This window comes from Rhincodon typus, chromosome 22 (assembly GCF_021869965.1).
Source record: "Rhincodon typus isolate 14 chromosome 22, sRhiTyp1.1, whole genome shotgun sequence".
Taxonomy (NCBI): Eukaryota; Metazoa; Chordata; class Chondrichthyes; order Orectolobiformes; family Rhincodontidae; genus Rhincodon; species Rhincodon typus.
In genome coordinates this window covers 19,474,631-19,501,838 of record NC_063353.1, presented here as the reverse complement: position 1 = coordinate 19,501,838, position 27,208 = coordinate 19,474,631, and the positions used below count along the sequence as shown (strand labels likewise).

General features: G+C 39.0%; 1 protein-coding gene across 1 annotated transcript in view; it reads right to left on the bottom strand.

The window, feature by feature from the left end:
* gramd4a (GRAM domain containing 4a) overlaps nucleotides 1-27,208 on the bottom strand; it is a 146,768-nt gene that overhangs the window by 6,279 nt on the left and 113,281 nt on the right. The window contains exons 10-15 of the mRNA XM_020518497.2: nucleotides 26,999-27,070; nucleotides 22,957-23,000; nucleotides 22,742-22,851; nucleotides 19,282-19,436; nucleotides 9,425-9,572; nucleotides 5,097-5,190 (exon numbers count right to left, since the gene is read on the bottom strand). Of these exons, the coding sequence (XP_020374086.2) occupies nucleotides 5,097-5,190; nucleotides 9,425-9,572; nucleotides 19,282-19,436; nucleotides 22,742-22,851; nucleotides 22,957-23,000; nucleotides 26,999-27,070 (623 nt within the window). The remainder of the gene's footprint in view (nucleotides 1-5,096; nucleotides 5,191-9,424; nucleotides 9,573-19,281; nucleotides 19,437-22,741; nucleotides 22,852-22,956; nucleotides 23,001-26,998; nucleotides 27,071-27,208) is intronic.

Genomic DNA, 27,208 nt, shown 5'->3' with positions numbered 1-27,208 from the left:
GCCACACCAGGGACGCTCCCTTGGGCCACTTACCCTCTCTAGATTTTTTCATTGTAATTGTGATGTGATGTCAGAGTTTTCCTACTCTGTTCACATATTCAAGAATTAAAGATGGCAGCGGCGGCAGATAGGGAACGTTCAGGCTTCTGAGCCCATCTGCTCCCAATCACCAGGCCTACCGCATCCTTCTTTCATTTTATTTTCTTTCTTCATTTATCTTTCATATCAAACTTCGTCTTGTCTTCTTTCTGCGGCTATGCTGCACAAAAGCAGTTGCGAGAAGCTGTGACAGCAGCGTGCTGGTTCTGGTCTATTCCTCGTGGCCATGTCGGTTGCAGCTTCAGCGTCAGCAACTTGATGGCGATCCATTCCGCCTGGCTATGGCGGTGACGTGGTGGCTTTGGCAATGGTGACATGGTGAGTCCAGCCTCAGAATCCTTGCAGCAGCAGCAAAGGGGCTGCTGCAGCGGCTTCAGCATTGTGGGTCCAGTCTGTTCCTCCTTGCTATAGCAGCCTCAGCAATGGCTTCAACGGCAGCGTCCCACATTCAGTTCAGAAAGCCAGGAGGCGTGAAGGGAACAAAAGATGAACTTTGTCTGAAATATTTCTTTTTTATATTTTCTGTAATTAAAATGACACTCAAGTATGGTGACTTAAACACTTTTCACTCAATCTTCCTAAATACGAGTGAAAATAAATTGCTATTTTACTCTATTCTTCACTACACCTCTCTGAACATGCAGCACTGTGCTTCCTCAGGCCCAAGTGTAACACTGGCTTGAAACAATAAAGAATATCACTGCTTTTGTTTTGAAAATTGAGCGTGGAGGCCAAATGTCAACTCTATGATGCTTCTTTCTACCTTTCATACCATGGACCAGGACCCCATCATGGAATATCAAATTAATCATTTCCTAAAGAGTCTTTCTCTTCTTGTTCTAAACATGGACAAAAGAGCTGAATTCCAGAAGTCAGGTGACTGTGCCTTCCCCTGATATCAATGCAGTATTTGATGGAGTGTGGTATCAAGGAGCTGTGGCAAAATTGAAGTCAATGTGAATCGGGGGGGAAATTCTCCATTGGCTGAAATCACAAAGGAAGATTGTTGTGGTTGTTAAATGTACATCATCTCAACCTCAACATATCGATGCAGGAATTCCTTGGTGTGGCGAACTAGGCCCAACCATCTTCAGCTGCTTCATAAATGTCATTCCCTCCAACATACTGGCAGAAATAAAACAGCATTCAAGCTTGGATTGATAAGAGGCAAGACATTCAGCCCTCTACAAGGGATTTATTCTGAGAGTAAGCAGGACAAACAACAGCATGGCTCTTCAACTGATGAGATCAAAGAGTCCCCACTGAGACATACAGGCTCCAAACCAGGAATTACAAAGCAAGATAAAACAAAATAGAAAATCTAAAAGTTAATATATTTTGCTCTTTAAAATCGCTGATTAATTATGAAGGAATGCAACTCCAAACTTACGGAAATTCACGTTTATGGATCAGAGAGGTTGTTTGACAGTAATTATGACTTACCATGGCATTAGGTTCATTCACTCCTGAAAGCATCAGCCCTAAATATTTCTGCTATGGTGACTAACTAGCAAGGTGTACTGTATCTATACATTTGTTTCAGGGAGGTACTGTTCACAACTTTCATAGGATAAGTCTTTATCCAGTCCGACTTGCGTCCCCTCCCTCATCTCTTTCTCTGCTACACTGATAACTGTACGAGTGTGGCTTCTTGCCTGTGTCCCAGAATGGAAAACTTAATTAACTTTGTTCTAATTTCCAACCTTTCTCCACCTTCATAATGCCCTACTCCAGGAATGTTCAGGCTGTGAAGTAACAGGGTTACTAATAGCGCAACCGCTGATTTCCACATTTCATTGCTCATATCTTCATTCTGGAAGTTGTTGCCAAGTTTATTTCACAACAATGATAAGTGCTATTAGCCTCACTGTGAAGTTCAATACAAAATCTGGGACAAGACAAACAAAACGCTAACTCCTCCAGATGTTGGAAACTTAGAGAAACAGAATTCAACAAGTGGTCACCAGCACAGATAGCTAACATGGAAAGGTTAGACTCCTGCTAGCTAATATGTTTACACAAATTAATGTGTCAAATAATCCTATTCAAACCTGTCTACTTTATTTGCAGATGCTGTTTGATCTGATGAGCTTTGTCAGCATTCTCAGTTTCTGCATTTAATACAGGACTAATACAACATCATGGACTTTTGTCTGTTTAAAATGCAAAACATTATTAAGTGCTCAACTGCAGTGCTCACCAGCAGGTGACAGAAAACACCACTTCACAGTAACTAGGCAAGTTACATATCCAGCTAAATGCTTATTAAAACTCAACACATCGATTGGTAAATAACACTTAACAAATGGGCTATAGTGAAACAGTACAAATCTTCAATGAATAAATCCAGGCTTCTCCAGTCCATTTAAATATTTTATTATTTTAACAAGTCCAGCCAACATTGAAAAAAGATAGAAGACAGATTTGCATGGAAAATTTCTTCAAAACTATGTCCTGATAATAATTATCCTTTCATGTAAACTTCTTCTCCTAAATATTATGCGAACACAATTTTAAGTATGGAATTTATTCATGTCATAGTACCAGACTATACTATAAATATTTTGCTAAGAATTTAAAAGAGGTTTTATTCCTGAAGTGCTGAATTATGGATAAGGATAATAAAATTCTGATTGACAAACAGCTATTGCAATCTCTCTTCGAGTTAAACTCGATTTTACTCGGCCTCCAAATCTAATTGCTCGACTTATGATTTGCTGTGATTGAGAGGAATCTGAAACATATTTCAGAAGGACATTAATATATTGAAATAATGTTATTAAATGCAAACAAAAAATGAACTCAAAAATTTAGCTGCTAGCCAAGTATCACATACTAGAACTTTGGTTTCACTTCTGGAAATTAATTTTCTTATATACTGATACTCTTGAATAAATATATGCTGTTTTAAAATGCTAATTAATAGAATACAAACCTGTCAGTTTTTGTTAGACCATGGAATAATCTAACAAAGTTTGACTGCAGATTTATTCTTTCAACAAGTCAACATACAGTTGAATGCACTAGGGAAAATATGGTTCTAAAATCAGTTGTCTTACTCATTTTGAATTTTTGATAGCCTCATTAGTGCATTGAATGTGTAAATAGTATCATCTAGTTCTGAATCAGGACTACTTGTGCATCATAGGTAGAATAATTCAAGACAATACACAAAATATGCAGGGTCAATGGGCTAATCTTCCCCTGATATCCCCAAGTCACTGGGGAAAATTCACTCATGGGGCAGTCAGTCAATCATGTAAATTGAATGGAAAAAAAAACGATGAGGAGCCTAACCCTAACCCTAACCCTGTCACAGGTTGGATATATCCCATGTTTATTACTTATTACACCTCTTAGCCACAGATATAGGAGAGGAACAACCTGTGAGCAGTGAACTTGAGGAATTTTGAGCAGTCAGATAAGGAAGTTTCCTTTTAAATTCACTCATGGGATGTGGGCATTGCTAGCTGGGCCAGCATTCGTTACCTGTCCTAGTTGCCCTTGAGGAGTGGTGATGCGCTGCTTTTGCAATTCATTTGGTGGAGGTACATCCACGATGTTGTAAATTGGAAGTCCCAGGAATCTGACTCAAAATAGTGCCAACAATGGGGGAGTCACCATAACAGCAAGATTCTGGAATACAGCAGCCAGGGTCAAAGAGCAGGAAGGTGGAAGGCTGGAGCTGAGAGATAGCTGGCATTTTGCCAAGGCAGGAGTGGGAGTCAGGCCTGAAGAAGCCTTTAGGTTAATGATGCGAGGGAGCATTGGGAGCTGCCTTTTTGCCTCAACAGTCCTCTGGCTTGTGATCAGCTGGATGGGAGGAGAATGCAAGGAGACTGAGGGAAGATAGGGGTTGCAAGAGAAGGTGAGACAGCAAGTAGAGGTTGAAGCGGGTGGGGTGGGAAAGGGATGGAGGATGCAAGGGGATGGGATAATGAGGGAGGCTGGACAGAAAGAGAGTCCATAACATGGAACTGGAGAGAAGAAGGTTAGAAAGAACAGTTTCAAACCTGCCAACAAAAGAACACTCATAACTAGGAGCTAGAAAAACTTGAAGGCACTGAGGTAAAGAATTAGTTCTAAAAAGATATGGTTTCTTTAGCTTAAGGTACGGGTGTTCTGGAGTGGCTCTGTGAAGAAGAACGCAGTAGATGCTACTGTAATGAACACAGTGTGAATCATTAGATTTAAATCTGTGTTTCAGATCTAAGGTGCAGTAAAAAAGATATTTGCCTGATTATAATATTCCAGCTTTGTGATGAAAAGAAAAAATATTTTGTGCCCGGATTCAAGATCAATTATGTGCGGCTCTTTCAAGAAACTCAAATGTGTTATTACCCTTGCGCAAGACAACAGACATTGTGGCTGGATGTAAACAATGGAAAAAAAAAGCAGGAAGCAGAAAATCCCATTTAAAAATTAATGGGAAAATCACTCATTTAAGTGTTTAATTGGAGAGCCTAACTTCAACATGGAATATAGCCAGGAATTTTTTTTTTTTTTTTAATTTTTGTTGCTGAATGATAGCAACATGCTGGTTAGTATCTTACACAGATATTGTCTTTACTGACAGATATGGACAGCACTGACAGATATTAACAGCACTGTCATAAGCATCGACTTTTAGATGTGACATCAAGCGAAGGCCCTGTTCACCCTTTCAAAACGGCACAAAAGATTCCTCTGTTTGGAAGAGGGTGAGAGGTTCCTCTAGAATGTCTGGTCAATACTGATCCTTAATCAACATTACAAAACAAGTTATCTGATCATTGTCACATTGTTGTTTATGAAATTTTGGTATGTAGAAATTGGCTGCTGCATTTCCTACATCATAAGCAGGGTTCAGACTTTGAAAAAGTGTACATAATTCATAATAAAGCAGTTTGGAATGTCCTAAGATTGCTAAATGCGTTTTAATAGTTGAATTGTACCAACATTGAACTTATTCCTTGTTACACACAATGCAGTCTCTATAGAGAACTCAAATTACTTACTTTTCTGTTACATAGAGAAAACCATTCCGAATGTAGTCAGTGGGTATCTTCTTGTCCCTGTTAATTAGACAGCAGCGCCAGCCATTTTCACATACTGGAAAGAACCGCGCATCTTTTAATTGTATATACTCATGAGAAATGAACTTTACTCTGTTAGCAGTACATAACATGCATAACCAAACATAATGCTGCTTTCAAAATTGGCCTTTTTTCAGAATTGACAAAAAACTCAACTTTTGGCAGAAAAAGAATAACGGAGTTAATTAACAATTTAATAAAATTTAGTTCTGGCAATAGCAAATACGTTATCTCTGTTCTGCAGGCTACTTATTATGCCAGTTTGGAATACAGACACAGGAGCAAATTATTCAGCCTTTTTGGATTGTTCTATGTGACTGATCTATGTCTCAGCTCCACCTACCCTTACCTAACAGCAATCCATTCCAGATTCAATTCTTCCAATTGACCGAAGCTCAATAGCTTTTCCGGAGTGGTTTCCATTTTCACCAAACTTTACATGAAGAAGTGCTTTCTGACATCACCCTTTAAAGGTCTAGCTCTAAGTTTACGGTTAATCTCTTTATTCTATGTTTCCTTCTATCAACCCTACCAAAGTCTTCAATTACCTTAAACACCTCAGATATTCACCCTTAATCTTCTACACTCAAGGGAACAAAAACCTAGTTTATAAGTCAGTAAGCGTTGCACAGTCAGAAGATTATGCCCAAGTGAGACACAGATCAAGCAAGTAGGGAATTTGAGAGTTGGGAATTACATACAATGCATTGCATAGGGAAAAGAGGTGCCTTAGGTAAGGTTTATTACACCAAGAACGTTAAGTATTAGTCAGATTTTTCAGTACTAGAAAGGTGCGTCAATAGTCAATATAACAACTGTAAATCAAAATACAATAAAACAAAGCTAAAAGAAGTGAAGTTAAGGAGACATAGTGCAGCTTGGCTGCATGGAATTTATATGTAGGAAGTCGTTGACTCTACTGTTCACCTAGACAACCAATGTGCAGCTGTAGAAATGTGAGCTCTGGGTTTTGGAACTCAAGTGTTCTGGAGTTACTGTGGCAATCTGAGAGGCTGATATCTTCTTAGATAGCATGTTCAGAGTTGGTCACACGCAAGCTAAGCATGGAGACAGAAAGCAAATGGATGACTGCAAGGCAGTCCAAGAGAACCGGGCAAACAGTCCAGGTGTCCCGAGCTTCTGCTCGCAAATCAATATTCCATTTGGGTACTGGTGAAGGCATTGGTTCCGGAGACGTGTGCAAGTGAGGACCAAGCTAATAGCACAAGGAGCAGTTTGGCTGTACAAGAGGAGGAGGAGGAAGAAACAGCAGTCATGATAGGGGATTTATTACAGGAATAGATCAGCAGATAGGGCATTGTGGGGCTTGAGGATGGTATGTTGTCTTCAAATATAGTGGGAAACATGTCACTGCAGTTGTGTGAATAAACATGGAGCTGGAAAAGAACAGCAGGTCAGACAGCATCCGAGGAGCAGGGAAGTGAACAATCTGGGCTGAAAACCTTTGTCAGGACTGGGGTGGGGGACAGGTGCCCAGAAATAATTAGAGGGAGGGGCAGGAGGGTAGGACAGATGGAGATCGGTGGATACAGGTAGGTCGTTATTGTGGTTGGTCACTGGGAAGGGTAGAGAGAATAGTTGAGTCAGGTTGGGAGTGGAGAGATTTTGAAGCTGGTGAAGTCAATATTCAGGCCGATGGGCTGTAAGCTTCCAAGGTGAAATATCAAGTATTGTTCCTCCAGTTGACATTTGGCCTCACTCTGATAGTGGAGGAGGCCAAGGATGGATATGTCACCAGGGGAGTTGTGGAGGGTTGCAGGGAGTTAAAGTGGATGGCAACTGGAAGGTTGGCTTGGTTGGTGTGTGCAGAGTGCGGGTGCTCTGCAAACTGGTCCCCGAGTCTGCATTTGGTCTCCCCGATATACAAGAGACCACATTGGGAACAATGGATAAGTAGATAAAGTTAGATGAACTGCCGGATTTGGAAGGATTGTTTGGGGCCTTGGGCGGAGGTGAGAGGGGAGGTGTAGCACCTCCTGCAGCTGCAAGGAAATGTACCAGGTGTGGTGGAGGGGTTGGTGGGGAGTGTGGAGCTAACGAGGGAGTCGTGGAGTGAAAGGTCCCAGTCGAAAGTGGACAGGGGTGGGAAGAGGAATATCTTTTTGGTAGTGGGGTCTGATTGTAGGTGGCAGAAATATCGGAGAATGATGCGTTGTATCTGGAGGTTGGTAGGGTACTTTGTGAGGACTATGGGGACTCTATCCTTATTGTTGTTGACAGGAGAGGGCTTGAAGGCAGAAATGCATGAAATGGGGGAGATGCAGTTGAGGGAATTCTTAAAAACAGAGGAGGGGAAACTACAGTCCCTAAAGTAGGTGGATATCTGGGAAGTCCTAGAGTAGAATGCCTCATCCTGGGAGCAGATGCAGCGGAGATGGAGGGATTGTGAGAGGATGGGTGAAAGGAGATATAGTCGAGGTAACTGTGTGAGTCAGTGGGTTTGAAATGGATGTCAGTGGTGAGTCGATTACTGGAGATGGAGACGGAGAAGTCCATGAAGAGGAGGGAGGTGTCAGAAATGGTCCAGATGATTTTGAGGTTTTGGTGGAAGGTGTTGGCAAAGTTGATGAACTGTTCGAGCTCCTTACAGAGCACGAAGCAGCACCGATAGCCTTCAATATAGCAAAGAAAGAGGCGAGGGATGGTGCTAGTGTAGTTGTGGAAGAGGGACTGTTCCATGAATCTTACAAAGAGGCAGGCATAGCTCAGGCCCATGTGGGTGCCTACGGCCACCCCTTTGATTCCTCCCACTTCCTACAAACCAAAGGAAAAATTGTTGAGGGTGAGGACCAGTTCCGCCAAATGAATGAAAGTATTGGCGTAGGAGTACTGGTTGGGCCTATGGGAGAGGAAGAAGCAGAAGGCTACACCTGCCCCTACATCTCCCCTCCTACCTCCGTCCAAGGCCCCAAACAATCCTTGTCATACGAGGAGTGGTTGAGGACTATGGCTCTGTACTCACTGAAGTTGAGAGGGATTATAAGGGATCTCATTGAAACTTACAGAAGACTGAGAGGCCTGGATAGAGTGGACATGGAAAAAATGCTTCCACTAGTAAGAGTAACCAGGCCCCGGGGCACAGCCTCAGAGTGAAGGCATGACCCTTCAAAACTGAGATGAGGAGGAATTTCTTCAGCCAAAGGATGCTGAATTTGTGGAATTCATTGCCACAGAAGGCTGTGAAGGCCAATGCAACAAATGAACTAAAGAAAGAGATAGATAGGTTCTTGACTCGTAGGGAGATCAAAGGTTACAAGAAGAAGGCAGGACCATGAGGTGAGAAACATATCAGCCATGATCAAATGGTGAAACAGACTCAATGGGCTGAATGGTCTAATTTGGCTCTGTTACCTTATGGTCTAAGATGTTGAGATAATTGCAGGTTCCTGCTCGACAAGGGTATCTAGTGACTTGAAGCGAAGATGAGCAAATACAAATGAAGGAAAGCAACCATAGTTTTTATAGCATGGACCAAACTGAGTGGCCTACTCCTGTTCCTAATTACTTAAATAAGGTTGCTCAGTCTCTCATGGCATTGCACACTAGGAGTGAAGAGCAAATAAATATTTAGGTGAAAAGAGGCAAGAAAGCAGGAAGTGCTGAAGAGTGGGGGAACCAATTAAGCAAACATGAGCTAGAGGTAGATAGGGGAGAGGTGGTGATCGGATGGGCAAGATAAATTTTCTCAGTAAAGCCCAGTTAAACGGCAGCAAATGACAGAGATTCATAGATCCAGGAATCTATTGTGGATATCTAGAGATTTTTAAAAAAAACTAAAGGGGAGAGGTTACCAGTGAGATGCAACAGATGGAAGTGCAAAGATTGTGAGGGTATAAACTAAATAATTAGATTCCTTTAAATGCTTATATGAACAAGACTGCCATCTCAAAAAATTTACACTGCTAAAGAAAGGCAGCCAGAGCTTGCAATTACTTGTAGATTCAACCAGAAGTTTTGGAATTAGATCTCATCATAGTCTGTAGAAGCTACGGTCTGGACAGTTAACTTTTCATGAATTTAATATACAAAACAAACTTACATAGTACTGTCTGTATATTGACTCTAAATATTAAGGAATAACATTGATTTTCCTCTTGGTAGCCCCCGACAGTAAGGAATTAAGGAATAACATTGATTTTCCTCGTTAGACTTTGAAATTGGAGTTTTCAGAGCATTTTTAAATGTGTTTAATTGCCAAAATAAATTACAGTTACATTTCTTTTAGCTACCTGGTAAAGGGCGTTCATTCTCTGCTAAATTGAAGATCTCACTGAAGCTGCTTTTTTTGGAGCTGTGTGAACGTACACCATCATCCTCCCTGCTATACACAGACATGCTGTTGGCAGTTACATTGGACCTTGACACAACTGTTGGAATCTGTGGAAACAATGCAATCAAGGTGAGGTTCGATCATATCAAGCTTTAAACTACATGGCTTGAACTAACTTTGGCTGTTTAACAAATGTTGCCACCACCATCCAACACCCACAAACTCCCTTTCTCCCTTTTACTGTTCAGCTTTCCAGAAAGGTAGTTCCAATACATTTATGTTCACTTATTAGAAGATTTTATTTTCAAATTACCAATCAATTTATAAAAGTAAATTATTTCAATTATTGTAACCTCTATCCTTTTATATTTCTTTGAACTTCTTACCAGTTGATGAAAATTTGCAGGATGGGCACTTTAGTGCCTTCTTCTATTTGCCAAATCATTTCGCCTGTGCATTGTATTTAGCCAAAAATAAAAAGGGCAGAGGTTACCAGTGAGGTGCAATAGATGGAAGTGCAAAAGTTGTGACGGTACAACCTATGTGTATTCAACGTTAAAATGTGAAGAAATTTTTGTTCGCAAAATACAGATGAGAATGTTCAACCGACTTCCCTGAGGACATCCATCCAGGGAAGCCCATTTGATTGAATTAACATCTGTATAAATCAAAATGCAATAATTCTAAAGTCTGTTTTTGAACAAAATTGATTTCTCATAACAATCACAACATTTTTGAGTTTTCAAGTCATCTCTGCAACAATTGATGAGATTGCCTTGTACTCAGATTGAAGGAGCACACTTTAAAAATTCTGGTGCAGACTTTAATGTATTCCTAAAAGGTATTCTATTAATTGGACAGTAAGTTATCCAGAAGTGCCAACCTCCTTATTCAGGCTATTTCAGTTTCCTGTGATTTTTGCCCACTTTGGATTGATATTAAAAATTACTTTAATAAAAGTAAATTAGACCTTCAAAATACATTGGCCCAAATCTTCCAAGCAGCAGCACTGATGAGCAGGTTACTGCTCTATCAAAGATTCTCCAAATTGGAGGCTGCTGAGCTTTTCTTCCAGGATCCTACAAGCTCAGCTGTCAAAGAAATGCAGAGCACATCATTCCTTGGGGAACTCCATTGCAGCAGAGTGGATTAGGGTAAGATAGGATACTCCACCTTCTTAGCAGACCACCCAATGTATGGTAAGATTAAAAGTCCAGTTTTTCAATGACAATGAATGGCTAACTCGGTGGATGAAATGGTAGCTGCGTAGGCAGAGAGTAGGGTTGAAGGAAGAAGAGATCAGGATGGGTTGGGGGCAAGACAGGTGGTCGAAGGATAGTCGGGTCTGGGAGGTGGTTGGGTTGGGTGTGCTGATGTGTAGGCATATTCAACCCCACTTTGTAAGCAGCTGGTCAGTGTAGATGAGGGGCGGGGGTAGGGTGTGATTATGTAGTTACCCAAGAAGTTAGACCATGTTTACATCTGTTTGACATTTCATTGGCAACTATCCAGGTAAAACTCGTAGCACTGCCTGAAGTTTCCAACTCTAGCTCAGCGTCAGTACTAGGCAACATGTGAATTGCCCATTGGACACATAAACCTCCTGGGCAATTCCCACATGGTTTAGTATGTCTGGACTTCCACAGAATTGTACAGTGTAACTTCAGTAGCATATTTGGTCTCCACCAATCCAGAAACAGGGTGATTTGGCTAAATAAATGTGTGTCTTTAACTGAATGTGGAGAAAAACTATTGGCAGGGGCTACTGTTACGGAAAATAAATATCAAGCCTGGTGACGTGACAGAGTGGTGGGGGTGGGGGGAGCAGAGAAGAAAAGTGAAAAATTCAAACTTTGTTTGGTAAGACTATCTTGAGTACAGTTTGAGCTATATTTATGAAAAAATAGAAATTTATTCTTTATTTGCAAACATTATCTGATACAATATATTAATAGGCGTGTCAACAGCTTCTGTACTCATCTTCCACCTCAAACAAAAATATATTTCATTTGCACATAAATTTGCCACCTTAAAAGGTTGCACACTGAAATCTTGGATCAGACTGAGCAAGAATATCCTTCTACAACCTTGCATTCTTGTCATAAAGTGATGGAAGGTGTCATCAACAGCACTATCAAACAGCACCTGCTCAGCAATAACCTGCTCAGTGACACCCAGTTTGGATTCTGCCAGGGCTACTCAGCTCCTGACCTCATCGCAGCCTTAGTTCAAACATGCACACAAATGCTAAATTCCAGAGGTGAGGTGACAGTCACAGCCCTTGACATCAAAGCCACATTTGACCAAGTGTGGCATCAAGGAGCCCTAGAAAAACTGGAATTGATGGGTATCGGGGGATCTCTCCACTGGTTTGAGTCAGACCTGGTACACAGGAAGATGATTGTGGTTATTGGAGGGTAGACATCTCAGATCCAGGACATTTCTGCAGGAGTTCCTCAGGGTAGTGTCCTAGGCCCCAACCATCTTCAGCTGCTTCACAAATGAACTTCCCTCCATCAAAAGGTCAGAAATGGAAATGACTGCACAATATTCAGCACTCCTCAAATATTGAAGCAGTCCATGTTCAAATGCAACAAGACCTGGACAACATCCAGGCTTGGGTTGACAAGTGGCAAATAACACTCGTGCCACACAAAAGCCAGGTAATGAGCATTTCCAATAAGCGACAATCTAACTACTGCCCCTTGATATTCAGTCATGTTGCTATCATTGATTCCCCCACTGTCAACATCCTTGGGGTTACCATTGACCAGAAACTCAAACGGACCTGCCACGTAAAGAGTGGCTACAACAGCAGGTCAGACACTAGGAATACTGCAACAAATAATTCACCTCCTGACTCGCCAAAGCCTGTCCACCATCCAAAACGCTCAGGTCAATCGTGTGATGGAATAGTCTACATCTTCCTGGATGGCTGCAGCTCCAACAGCACTCAAGAAGCTTGGCATCATCCAGGACAAAGCAACCCACTTGACTGCACCACATCTGTAAACATCCACTCCCTCCACACACAGTAGCAGCTGTGTAGTACCATCTATAAGATGCACTGCAGGAATTCACCAAAGATACTTGGACAGCACCTTCCAAACCCAAGACCAATTCCATCTAGAAGGACAAGGGCAGCACATACATGGGAACACAACCACCTGCAAATTCCCCTCCAAGCCACTAACTATCCTGACTTGGATATATACAGCTGTTCCTTCACCATTGCTGGGTAAAAATCCTGGAATTCCCTCCCAAATGGCATTGTGGGTCAACCTACAGCACATAGTCTGCAGCAATTCAAGATGACAACTCACCACCACCTTATCGAGGGCAACTATGGCAGGGCAATAAATGCTGCCCCAGCCAGCAATCCCCATTTCCACAAGTGAATTTAAAAAAGTACAAAATTCACCAATTTTACTTTTTGTAAATTACTATAACAATTCAGATTTCTTTTAAATTCTCGAGTCTTTGTGAATATTTTACAGCCTCTCTAAATAAAATTTACTGGCTCATGTCAAATAATTAGCTCTCTTGTCCTGTAAATATGTAACCGCTGAGAAGTAGCCTAAAAATTTAATTCACAGTATATCCATACATCACCATGGGGAAAATTTCATGTTATCAGCCAGGGCTGGATTTGAAACAAAGTGTCAAAGGGTAGAAACCTGTATGCTAACCCATTTAATTATAGTCACAAGAAAAACTAAAGATAAATTATGCATGATTCAGACAATTAACCAGTTCCAAAGAAAATGAACATTGCTGTCTAAAAAATTATGTATTTAAATATTAACTAGATCTATGTTTTAAAACATATGAAATTAAAACTATCAGTACATAGTAACTGAAACTTGAATTTACATGATGACACAAACTTTTGTTTTGAGGGGATGGGAGGGGAGAAAGTCAGTGCAATCTCTGACTCAGCAGTTGAAAACACATGTGCCACTAGATGGCGCTGCTGCATTTATTTCAGGAACTTCAAATCTGTTTCTTCCTCTTATGAAAGCACATTGATCTAAAATTCTGGTCACCACCAAAATAAAAAATTAAAATAGTAATTAGGAAGAGCTCAACACTGACCTCCTCCAGAAAGCATACGGTTTCAACACTTCATTTACCTACATTCATGGAAATAGCCTACTGCCGAATAATACAACCAATTACAACCAATAACACCAATTTCAAATACATGTGAGTTAGATAAAGTTGCATCACAAAACTCACTCAACGACTTAGAGATGAAGGTTTGTACCTCAGCCAAACAGTCTAGGAAGTGCCAACATTCAGGCTTGTTGTCTGACTTCCAATTCGGATGAGCTGCAGTCTTCTCCAGTGAGACATCAGATAGACCAACAAGATCGCCTCTGGCCAGACACCAACTCTGCAGCCTTGCCACTGTCTCAGGCTGGTACCAACATTACTTAACACTGGCATCCTATTAAATTCCAAGCTGCATTTCCAACTCCTTATCCTCTCCATAAGGAAGGCTTTCCCCTCGGAATATTTTCCATGTTTGCCTCAGTTCATCTGCTACCAATCAGCTAATTAATTCAGACCTAGAGAAAGCTTTGGGAGCCTCTGATTTGGTCCACAGTAGCACCATGGATAGAAGCATAGTATGTGAAAGAAACATATTTGAAATATCAAATGAAAAACAACAAAGACCTATCCTCCTGATTTTTTTCAAAATGCATTAATCACATTCTGATCCTATTGTTAGACGTCGATAATAAAAAAATTCTCAGAACACAGCGACACCCCACCACCTACAAAAAGCACATCTCTACCACATTCCTAAAACTATAGTGCTCCTCGTGGATTTTAAGGTAAGAAGAGCCCAGCAGTCATAATGGTAGCATAATTATAGTTAGCTCTACACAATGCACATTTTTGAGCAGGTGTAACTACCATTCTTTTCTGCACCTCGAAAAATGTGAAGGAAAGTTCCACAGCACTAGCTGCTGTCTTGGTTTAGAGCAGCTACTTAATAATGCACAAAAATTCTGCTAATGGAATCAGGAATTGAAATTTAGAAGCCAAAAGTCTGCAATGTTGGTAGCAAATACCAAGATAAGTATGCTTGTGGGACATTAGGTCAATCTTGGAGACACAAGAACACAAGATTGAAGCAACAGCAGACCACGCTCTCATAGATGCTGCTCCACCATTCACCATGTTTGAAGACTTCACATGATTAGCCTTCAACTCCATTTTCTCACACGCTCTCCATTCTCGATTCTCGAGATCAAAAATCTATTTACCCAGATTCAGCTATATTCAATTATGGAAAATCCACAATTCCGTAGGGTGGGGAATCACATACAGTCACCCAACCTTTGAAGAAAGAAATTGCACTAGTCTTAAATGATTGTACCTTTAAACAGGAACTGTGCTACCATGTTTTAGATACCCTAGCCAGCTGGATACCCTGTTAAACCCCTTCAGAATGCCAAACCTTCAAAGAGATCACCTCTCCTTCTAAACACCAGTGGAAGTTTGCTGTACTACCTCCAATCAAGGGGGTTCACAATTTTTGACATCCAACTTACAAATGCTTGAACTTAACTAACACAATCCCATATGTGGTTTTAATTTTTAAAGAACCAACATATAAACATTTCCTGTACTTACTAATGGTTCCTTTGCATTGTCTTATGTTGTTCTCTGACTTCCGAAAAGTAAACTTGTGAATGGACCCCCAAAATGGAACCAGTTTGTTTGTACAAGGAAATCCTTCCTTAAATATGAAGGCCAAAACTACACAGTATTTCAATTGTGGCCTCAACAAATTCTAGTACAACTCCAGCAAGTCCTTTTTATTCTTGTACACCCATCTGTTTAGAATTAAAGGCCAATATGTCACTTACCATCACAATTGATTGCCGTATCTTGCAAAGTAACTTGGTTTCCCTTCAGCCAGCATTGATCGTAACATCAGCTGATTAACAGTGTACAACAACATTTGCAAGCTTCACACCTTTTTAAAATTATTCTGCTTTTCTACTAATATGACTATTCACATTCACCCACATTCTATTCCATCTGCCAGCTTGTTGTCCATTCACTTAACAGGTCTATTTCTTTGCAAACACTATCCTCCCTACAGCTTTATATCATCACCAAACTTAGATATATTACTCTATATCACTTCACCCAACTCTTTAATATTGACTGTAAATTGTTGAGACCCTATCATTGATCCCTGCAGCATTACATTACTCACCATCTGCGAACTTGAAAATGCCCCATTTACGTCAATTTTTAATTTGTGTCCATTAAGCAATTCTCTATCCATGTTAATATATTACCTCCCTCAAATCCCTGAGCTTGGAAGTGTCTTGGAAATATATTGCTGTTCTTTCAGTGTCACTGTCAAAATTCTGAACTCCCTGCCGGATTGCATTGTGAGTCTATCTACAGTACATGGAGTGCAGCAGCTATAGAAGGCAGCTCACCATCAACTTCTCAAGGGCAACTAAAAATCACCAATAAATGCTGGCTCAGCCAGTGATAGCCATACCCCATGAATGAAAAACAGAAAAGTTCCACCTGCCTCAGAGGTATGTCCAAATAGACTGATTAAAATTATACTTGAATTAAGGGTCATGTGGTGCAGTGGTTGTCTCTCTATCTCTGCATCTGGACGCTTGGTTTCAAATCTCACCTACCATGGAAGTGTATCATAATGTGCCCAAACAAACTGCAGTAAAATAAAAAAAGGAGTCTTGTAGCACAGTAGTGGTGTCCCTCCATCTCGGCTGGAAAGTCGAGTCTAGATTCAAGTCCCACCTGCTACATGTGTAAGTCATAACATGCCTGACAAGTTGATTTTAAAAAAATAACTCTTATCCATGATAAAAGGCATCATGGTTTCTGTCTTCCTGACTGGCTTGGATCTAGTTTGCACTGCATTCCAATTGTATTGATAAGGCTTCCTTAGACTTTCCAGACAACTGATGTCAGGTTAACTTAGCCTGTAGTTCCCCATTTTGTCATGCTTTCTTTTTATGATAGCAGTGTTGCATTTGCAAAATTGAACTGTCAGTATATTGTTCCACTTTAATGGATTGAAATTGGCAAAATGCGCTTGTGAAATAGTGACAGAAACCCGTGACAGCCAAGGCTCAGTTAGGGACACACTGGGCTCTAAGTTTGACAATTTCAGCTTCAAGCACTACCCCAAGGCTTGAGCACAAAAATCAAAGCTAATTGACATTCCAGCACAGTGTTGAGGAGTTGCAGCATTGCTCGAGTTGCCGTCTTTCAGAATATGATATAGATTCAAACGCATTATTCGTTCAGAACAGCTAGTGCTGTTTTGGTGGCAAACAGAGACCTAACTCTACATCACTTTTATGGTTTAATTACCTTGCTCTGCCTGAAATCTACCGTTCCCTTAACACTCAGGAATCATAAAAGAAAGAGGCATGTTTCTTATTAATTGTTTGGCAGCATAATACTGTCAGCATGCTGGAGGGCCAGAGAATGCAAGAACACAAAGAAATCACCTTTCAGGAGAAATACAATCCAGAAACTGTAAACAGATTCTGTTGCCTTTGAGCCCGAAATATCTACAGTGATAGAGAAAATTCTTGTTCTGTTTAACCTCCAGCAAAAAATCATTATGATGTAATTATCATAATAAAAGTTTTACATTTATCTGTATCAACATTTACATTTATTTTAGTTGTCTGATACTTGAGCGCTGATACGGTCCCTGATTTTAAAAAAAAATCAACCTAGTCAGATACACCTCTGGAGCAAGTGGGACTTGAAGCTAGGTCTTCTGGCCCAGAGGTTGGGATACAGCTGCTGTGCCATAAGAGCCCTGGTTCCTGAAACAATTTCCATGTCCAAATGTGACACACCTGATGAAAAGCTTCCTCACCACTGAATGAATCAGTTGCTCATCCAGTCAGATTCCTATGCACTATCCTCTTCACCCCATATAAAACTCTGCAGCTCCTACTGCCTCTTACACTGACTCTCCCTCATCACCTCTGTGCTTGCTGTACTACACTGCCTCCCATTACCAACAACTCACATTTAAAAGTTTCCATCCTCAAAGTTAACACCCTTCATGGTCTTATCTCCATAACCACTGCCAGCCCTGAAAACTTCAAAACCGCTTTTTTTAAAACTCTGCTCTCATTTCTATTCCAAAAACTTTGCATCCCAGCAGCCACCTAAGTCCTGAACTCTGGAATTCTCTCCTTGTACCTGTCCACCATCCTTTACTTCCTTGCCACATACTTTAATAATGAAGGAGGACTCAATATTTTTTTAAAAAGTAAGAAAGGAGAAAAGAATTGGTGCACGTGATTAATAAGCAATGTTCCTAATTTTTGTTCATGTCTTTGCAGAAATTGTGGAAAATCCATATAGTAGGGCATAGCAGCACAAAAACACGAGTAAAAAGAGACTAAAAGGTTTGACACTTACAAATTTAACTGTGAAAAATATTTACATTGATTTAAGACTCAATAATTCAGTTTCACAAATTTTCTGATTCAGCCAACACCAAAACCATTAACTTATCATCAAAGATTTTCTTCAATCATAAAGGTAATTTGCTGGTTCAGTTTGTAACTTCTTTTCTCTGGAGCTTCCAAAGCCAGATTTGATATACTGCAGCAATCATTACTTATAAAGTTTCCAGAAACAAATCACTTGATCTCTAATTCTGCTCAATGAATCAATTCTATGTGATCTACAATAGTACACCTTAGTCAGGTTGTGTCACACTTTAATGCACAAATATTATGAAACGTGAAGTTATCATTGAGATTGAAGCAGAACAAATGTAACAGGTTCAGTGGCTAAGGTTCAACAACAAAGTAATTGGTGCTCTTTAAACTATACATTTATAATAAATGGAAATTCATTTTAAGAAAATCTGTAAGTAACAATGCATTAGGAGAATTTAATGTTTAAGCTTAAAAGGTAAGAAGCTACACAATTGGACTCTCAAAGAAAACATTGAATTAACTACTGCAGTAAAATGTAACAGATTATTTCATCTAGTAAATTTTTAAAATCCAACTTTCAAAACACCTTTCTTAGTCCTAACACTTTCCATGACAAGTAAAATACTAAGCTATTTAATAGTACTAAAACAAATAAGACAAAACATAACAATTTCAACAAGATCACTCAATATCTAATTTATGAATACTAACAATTTTAAAAGTACACAACATTCTTAAAATTTTTATAGACTTAAACCCTACCTTTTCAAACCCTGACAGCTAGCAGGAAAAGAAACAATAAAACATATGTAACAGAGACAACAAATTATATCACGGCTACTCTACAAGGTGCTAAATTTAATCAATTAGCTTTCTAAATTATACCTAGCCCAGCATATTCTCCCTTTTCTCTCTCACGCACACATAAACATACATAAATACACAACCAAACTACATTAGAAACTTGTTAATAGTGGTTAAGGGCTGGACCAACAACAGATTGGGTGCTTCCAATCATGGAAAAATAATTAGATTTCTCTAGTATTGTACATCTTGCTCTTAAATACAGAAAGCAAGTAAAACTTAGAAAATAACTTTGGTGTAGTTAGTTCTGTAGAGATTGAACTGAGGAATTAACATTACTTGTAACTACACTGTACTTTTGTGGTGTTAATAAATTTGCCAATAAATTTCTTCAACAGCAAGTGTGATCAGTATACCAACATGTTAAAAAAAAGTTAACTGTCTGTGTTCTAGCCACTAACCAGGACCTCTGTAATTTTTTTTTAAAACAACAACTAAAATAGCAGATCCTTTAACCAGAAGTACATACCCGTCTCATCAGTACAGCATTTGATCTTTCCTTCAACTGGGGGTCTGTGGGCAAATTCTTCCACACAATGTAAGGAGTATCATATTTTTCTCGAAGCCTTGGGCAACGTTTGAAGATGAAGTCAATGAGAAAAAATTTTACTCCTGCATAAAGTCCTAAAATAGAATGAAGTAATGTATTGGATTAAAATAATTTAAGAACAACATACATTTTTGTATAAGGTTAAACAATGAATTACAGCAAAGCATACACATAGACAAATTTCACTCATACACAAGTGGTTATTTGAAAGTTATTTTTCAATCCAAATTAATACATATAACTTGGGCTTATGTTAAACAAATCGTTCAACAATTCTCAAGCAAGGCTACATGCGGTCTCATCTTTTGACATTTATTCAGTATCATGAAGTCCCAGAAAGATTCAAAGACCACACTATATCAAAGAAATGAAAATGATTTACAATAATGATAGTTTAAGAATAAAGCCATACTTGATGTAATCTAAGTTTACATACTGAAGAATACTGTGCTGTTTGAAAGGAATATCACCTGAATATACAACGTACGCATAAATTTGGTTCTGTGCATGCAGTCCAGCTACCTTAGAATGACGTTTATCATCCCAAATCTACTTGATTGAATTCACTTTTCAGAAAAACTGATGCTTTTTTCCACACATTAAAAGTCACTGTATCTTTGAAAACCATCCGGTTTTCAGGTAGTCACGTGACTAGAAATTGAGACAAAGTACAACAAACCCGACTTGGATCGTACCTACTGCTAGTTCAAGTACAAACTGTCAACAGTATGTATGGTAGTTTGATTAAACCTTTGAGCATGACACTCACCAGCAACACCTACAAAGCCCAATAAATTATCCTTAAATTTCCAAGTTTGGTCTAGAACCAATACCACCTAAAGCCGGCAGGGACGGATGGCAACATTCAAAATAACAAACTGAATTTCATCTACAGGTTATAATGCTCATCATTTTAGCTTTCTCACACTCATTTTCAGACTGAAAGCAGATTCTTGCCTGTTTCTCATGAGTATACAAACCTCAGGTATCTCTGCATACTTCCAATAATAAGACAGCCCTGGTGCTGTATTTTAGCTAAAGAGAAAACCACCTTAAACTGGATTTTAAATGTGTCAGTGTCAGAAAACACAGGCATATTAGCATGCTTATTAACATCCTACCTTAATGGAATGTGTTCTGGAGTCAAACGGATGTTGAGTCACAATGCGTGCCCAGCTTAAACTAATCATTGAGGTCTATTGTAATTAAAACAGGTTACCTCCTTGAAATTGTAAAGCTCATTAACAGCAATGGAACATCCAACTGCCTAGCGATGAATGGAAAACTGCTGGTCACCTAAGTGAAAGCAATCTCTCCCACTTCAGATGGGTTAGCGTTCTTAGCTAGTTCAAAAGGTAACTCATGCTGCAGCAAGCCAGATGTGACTGGCAGACCTTGTCTGTTTCCTGGCCTTGCAAATGAAACCATATACAGTGCTATCTGATGGTATACTTCCAAAGAAAAAAATGATGATTGTTTCCTTTCTGTACTTCATTCTCTTCTAGACTCTGAGGCAGGAAAATACTAGCTTGAGCTTAATTTTTGGTCACTGGTTGCTTTGAAAATGTTAAAGGACTTAGTCAAAAATGCCATTTTACAATCATAACTATTTGCAGTCATATAGCACTTAGAATAAAACATTCTGAGCGTCTCAAGAACGTTTTTGTGAGAGAAGGAGAAGCCTGACCACTTAAGAAGCCATTAGGGCAGGTAATCAAAGAAGTTGGTTTGAAGCAGGTTCTTTAAGGGGAGACAGCAGTAGTGAGGTTGAGAGACCTAGGGAGAGACTTCCAGAACTTATAGCCCCAGATAGCTGCAGTCAGTGGAAGACATGGATAAGGTGCCTCAGCTGTGGATAAGCTGAGACAGGGCAGAGCCAAAAAAATGTTATAGAAATGGAAGTAAGCAATCTTGGTAATGGAGCAGATATGTAGTTGAATGCTCAGAGATGTTGAATATTAAAGTTGCAAATGGAATCAGTAGCTAAGGAACAGAGTTCATGAAGCTGTTACCTTCGGTCTGTGTCAATCAGTCCTACATTTTGTTGGAGGAAATTTCTGCTCATCCAGGACATCAAGTAAACAGCACGACAATTCAGAGCAACAGCCAAATTGACAGAGGTAGTGGTAACAGAGAACGGGATCTTTTCCAAGTTCATGTAGAATCTCAGTGTGTTTTTGAATGGTGCTGTCAGAGGAAGCATGCAAACGAAAATTGGAAGGCAGCAAAGAATAAGTCATTCCAGGGCTAACAGCAGGAGTGGGAGGAGAAACACCACAAGTGCTTCCTGGGTAATGACTTCATAGTTAAAAAGGAAGCAAACAAGAGAAGCCCTACCCAGAGGATGTTTGAGGACAAGTGTGGGAAGATGATTGAATGATCAACCAGTCAAACTTGTAAAATATTGCAGAGAGATTAAGAACAATAAGGAGGGATAGCCTACCACTGACATGGACATATTTGATGTCATTTGTCACTTTAATAAGGGTTGCTTCAGTGCTGCAGCATTGTTGAAAATTGAATGGATAGGTTGAAACATGGAGGCAGGAAGCAAAGGCATTGAGAATGGAAGCAACAATACGTTCGAGGACCTTGGGGAGAATGGAAACTGGGTGGCACTTTGGAAGAAAAGGGGAAAAAGCGTTGTCTTTTTGAGGAAGATGGTAATTTGAAGTACAGAAGGAAGTATTATCATCATTAGATAATACTAGGTCAGGAGGGGAAGCTTGAAACCAACTTGAAACAATTTAGCAAACGTAATTGAAGACAAGGAAAAATCAAATACTAACAGAAAATGGGCAGGAAAGAAGCACCATTCTGATTTTCTGTTAAATTCCAGGCTTTTTTTGACAGCTAATGGACAGAATTCTTAAATGGAAGAATCCCCACTTGTTGTGCCAATATTGTCCAAATTTCTCCTGAAAGCAATAGCTCATTAAATAGACTACATTCGCACAAGTAGCAGATCCACTTCGCAATTTTGGCAAAGTAACTATTATTTGAGTGAGCATCAAAAGTGAGTATTGCAAAGTAATTCAATCTTGAGAGTATCTTGCCAAACATTATCTTGCGGTCCGTGTACTCAAACTTACATAGAGTTAGCAAGATGCACTTTCAGTGATCAGATCTAATTTGGCAGTTTTTAGGCATGGAGATAATGCATTGGCATGTGTAGGCTTGCCCAACTCTATGTAATGTTCTCAGCATATTGATATGAGCAAGGGACTATTTAACTTTGCAATGGCCATTTTTGAAGTAATCTTTCACCCAGAGATCACTAAACATATCAATTACATTCATTGTACCAAACAGTTACCTCTTACAGTTGAAATTAATTTTGAAAAAACACTGAAAAAGTTAATTCTATAACATTATTTACCTATGAAGAGGCCCAAAATTCTGTATGGGAAGAAGCAAGATGCAATAAAGAGGACCCACAAGCCCATGTACAACTTCTGTGTTATTTCTGGATGCACCCACATAAATAAGCTGTAAAATTTAAAAACAGATCATAATTTTGGCAGGGATTTTCAACAAGTTGTCTATTCAGATATTAAATTAGATACAGAAATTTACAGCAAATGAAAATCTTACTTTTTAATTTTTTCCAGTACGTCTGCCATCTTGCCAAAAAGATTCTGCAATTTAAATTTTAAAAAGTTGTATCCACTTAAAATAGGTTACTGAAAAAGAATCAAACTATTATGCATGGGGTTAATGATATACCTTTGTGACAGTTAATGCAGACATTGGCCTGGAAAGTACAAAACTCATTTTTGTACAGCTAACAGAAAAGGATTAGGAAAATCATATTCAAGGTTATTACATACAATTCTAAAATCAACATTAAAGCAAGATTTCTAAGATACTAGCAAGACAAAGTGAAATATAATTTAATACTTGGCATTTAAATTTGCAAAATTGCATTTTATTTTTTCACTTATTCATGAATTAGTTTTTCCAGTTAAAGTCGAGAATAACTTAAATGTTAAATATTAACTTGAATGTATCCACATATTACAACTATTACAGTTTTGAAAGTTCTGATACATTCAACACTACTCATCTTCCAAATTGAAAAAAAGACAACTTTTCACATTTTATTTGAAGGTCATGGAATTTGGGAGTAAACAAACAAGGCTTTATTGGATCGTGCTTCAACAGTGAAATATTCATTTGGCTCTGTAACTGAACCTACTGAAAATATGCTTTGAAATTATTTATTTGTATCATTTCAATGCATTTGTCTTTGGCAACAATGTGAGCCTTATTAAATTTAATGTTAAATTCTACCCGTTGGGACAACTCCCTCCAAAAAAAGGACCAAAAACAAAGTTGCTGGAAAAGCTCAGCAGGTCTGGTGGCATCTGAGAAGGAAAAAAACAGTTAACATTTCAGGTTCGGTGACTCTACTTCAGAACCCGGACCCGAAACGTTAATTCTGTTTTTTTCCTTCACAGATGCTGCCAGACCTGCTGAGCTTTTCCAGCAACTTTGTTCTGGTTCCTAATTTACAGCAACCGTAGTTCTTTCAGTTTTTATTCAGTATTCCCTCAAAAAAAAGGATCTTCACAACTGCAAATGTTAAACATTTTTAGGCACTGATTGAGTATCTATAATTGCACAATTTCTCTGCAATTTTTCCATCTCAAATTTTCAACACTAATGGATTTAATTGTACCACTACAATGTACTGCAAGAGACGGTTTAATTTCTGGCTCTGCCTGCTCTGAAAACTCAGTTCAAAATCTAACATGTTGAAAACTGAGGTTATTTGCATTCAAGATGAGCATTCTACTTGAAATGCACTGCAGCTACTCGGAAGATGCTGAATAATTTTTCAATTTAACTTTTACATAATATTCAAATAATGTTAGGTAAACGATTAAGTTATTAGTATGTCTTGATTTACAAATCCGGCAGAGTTTTACCAACCACTTTAATGCAATTGATCTCTTTTTTTAAAAAGAAATAGGTGATGCCATATTAAGGTAGATGTGGTGAGGATGTGTGGGGAGAATCCAGCTACAGTCTATGAATATAAGAGAGGTACCACCAAATACAATAAAATAAAACTAATTTTCACTTAGTGATTAGAATGTGGAACTCCCTACTGCAGACAGTGGTTGAGATAAGTAGCATAGATGCTTTCAAAAGGATACTAGAGGTGTACATGAGAGAAAACGTAATAGAAAGATGTACTGAAAGGCTGTGATGGGGCAAATGAAATTGACATACGAACAACAAGAGTAGACCATTCACTAAGATCGTGGCTGATCCGATTGCTCCACATTCCCACCTCCCCCCAATAACCTTTCACCTTTCTTGCACTTCAAGAATCAACTTATCCCAAAATATGCAAACTCTGCTTCTATTGCCTTTACAAGATGAGTGTTCTAAAGACTCAAGAAACTCTTATTGAAAATAAATTCTCCTGATCTTTGTCTTGACCAACCCTTATTTTTAAACACTAACTACTACTTCTTTTTCCACCCACAAGGAAAAATATCCCTTTCGAATTTGACCAGGTCTCATATTTCAATCAAGTTTCCCCTTACTCTCAAACTCCAGTAAATATGAGTTTAGACTGTCAGATCTTTTGTCATAAGACAACCCACCCATTCGATGTATTAATCTGGTGAACCTTCTCTGAACGGATTCTAACTCACTTATATTTATCCATCTAACACTAGACCCAGTACTCCAGATGTGATCTCACCAATGTCCTGCATAACTGAAGCACAAGCTCCATTCTTTTGCATTCAATTCCCCTTGTAATAAACAGTCGCATTTTATTAGTTTTCCTAATCATTTGCTGTACCTACATACTAAAGTTTTACAATTCATGCATCAGGACAACCAGATGTCTCTACATTTCTCTGCAATCTCTCACCATTTAGATAATATGCTTTATTTTTTTCTGCCAAAATGGACAACTTCCCATTTTCCCACATTACACTCATTTACGTCGTTGCACACTCACCATAATATCTTTGTATCTTCTCTATGTCCTCTTCACAACTTATTTTCCTACCTTTCTTTGTGTCATCAGCAAACTTCCTTCATCCAAGCCCTTTCTATAAATTGCAATAATCTAAGGCCCCAGCATTGAGCCCCGTGACATACCACTCATTACATTTTGCCAACCAGAAAATAACCCATTTATGCCTACACTGTTAACTGTTAGCTAACCAATCTTCCATCTGTGTTAACATGTTCCCCTAGACACAAACTTTTTATTTTCAGCAGTAACCTTTGATGTGGGACCTTATCAAATGCCCTCTGGAAATCCAAGCATAGTGTATCCACCATTTCCTCTTTCCCCAAAGCACATGTTAGCTCCTCAAAGATTTCCAATAGATGGTTAAACATAATTTCCTTTTCACAAAACCATGCTGACTTTGCCTGATAACCTTAGACTTTTTGAAGCCCAGACCTAAACAGATGTCCTGAACTCTGGCACCAAGCAGGTAACACAGCCAAGTAGACCCACATTATTTGATGCAGACAGCAATACCAATCACACTCATTGTACTGCCCTCTACAGTCACTGCAGTCCTGTTTGCTTCTGCCCATGAGGATAATTTCCTGTCCTCCCTTTCATGGTCAATTAGCAAATCCATCTTGCAGCCCTCAGTGTCACCTAAACACACTGAAAAAATTCTAACCTACTGAATAATTTAAAAGGCTGAAAGTCCTTGACTTATGTCCTCTAGGTCCCCTTATCCTCCAGGTGCCCTCATCCTCCTTTCTCAGAGCTTTCACTCCCTGACTAGTGACCAAGTCAAAAGACCATACCATCCTAAGGGATGGTTGAAGGTATCCAAGTAACATTCTCCCTCCCTTATATATTGCACAGTCTGCAGTTCAGCCAATTGTTCTACAAACACTTGCTGATGGATTGTCCAGAAGACCCCACATTCTGCAATCACAACGCTCGAGTACTTCGCCAACACAAGCTAATTAGGCCAAATGATTAATTCTTGAATTGTATATTCTATGTTATTCTACTTAACTACAACTAGGAATTGCTTTGCTGTGCGATCTATTGATTTTGAAAAAGGACAAGCTCGCATCTTTCACTGAATATTCCAAAGTATTTCAAAGCCAACATTTTAGCTTTAGATGCAGTTATGTTGTACAATATTTAGGTAAAAATGATCACCAAACTGACCAAAGCAGGATTCCACAAACAATAATGAGGTGAATGACAGGTTGAGTTTTTTGGTGAAGTGTTGAGGAAAGAAATACCGACGAAGACTGGAGAACTTCTTGGTCTTCTTCGAGCACTAGGTTAATAAGGCCTCAGCTTAAACACAACTGAAAAAAAATTGCCTCCATCATGCAACTAAAATAATCAGCCTAGATTATATGGTTAAACAGTAGTGGGGCATGAACCAACAACTTTCTAATCGGGGCAACAGCACAATTAACAAAGCCAAACCGAGATGTCTAAAAAGGTTTAAAACAAGAAAAGTAATTGATTAAAATGTGTGAAAGAAATTAATAAACACAAAACAAAGATTAATTACAATAATTTAATAGTTCAACCATAGCAACAGAACAAAATAAGTTATCTAGACCTTTGTTAGATATTATGTACAAATGCCTCCCAAGATGTGTTTTAGCGAACTACCTGTGCTTTTTGTGCTACATCAAGCACAAGCTGGAACTTTTCAGATACAGTAAGGTCCTCCTTTGAAGGCTCCTGTAAGGAATAAATTTTGTATTCCGTATTTAACATCTCAAATGAACATATACGCAAAACACTCAATAGTCCACTCTATTATAGGATCATACTACAATTAGTTCTTAATTTAAATATAACCTTTTATGTTTGTTGCAA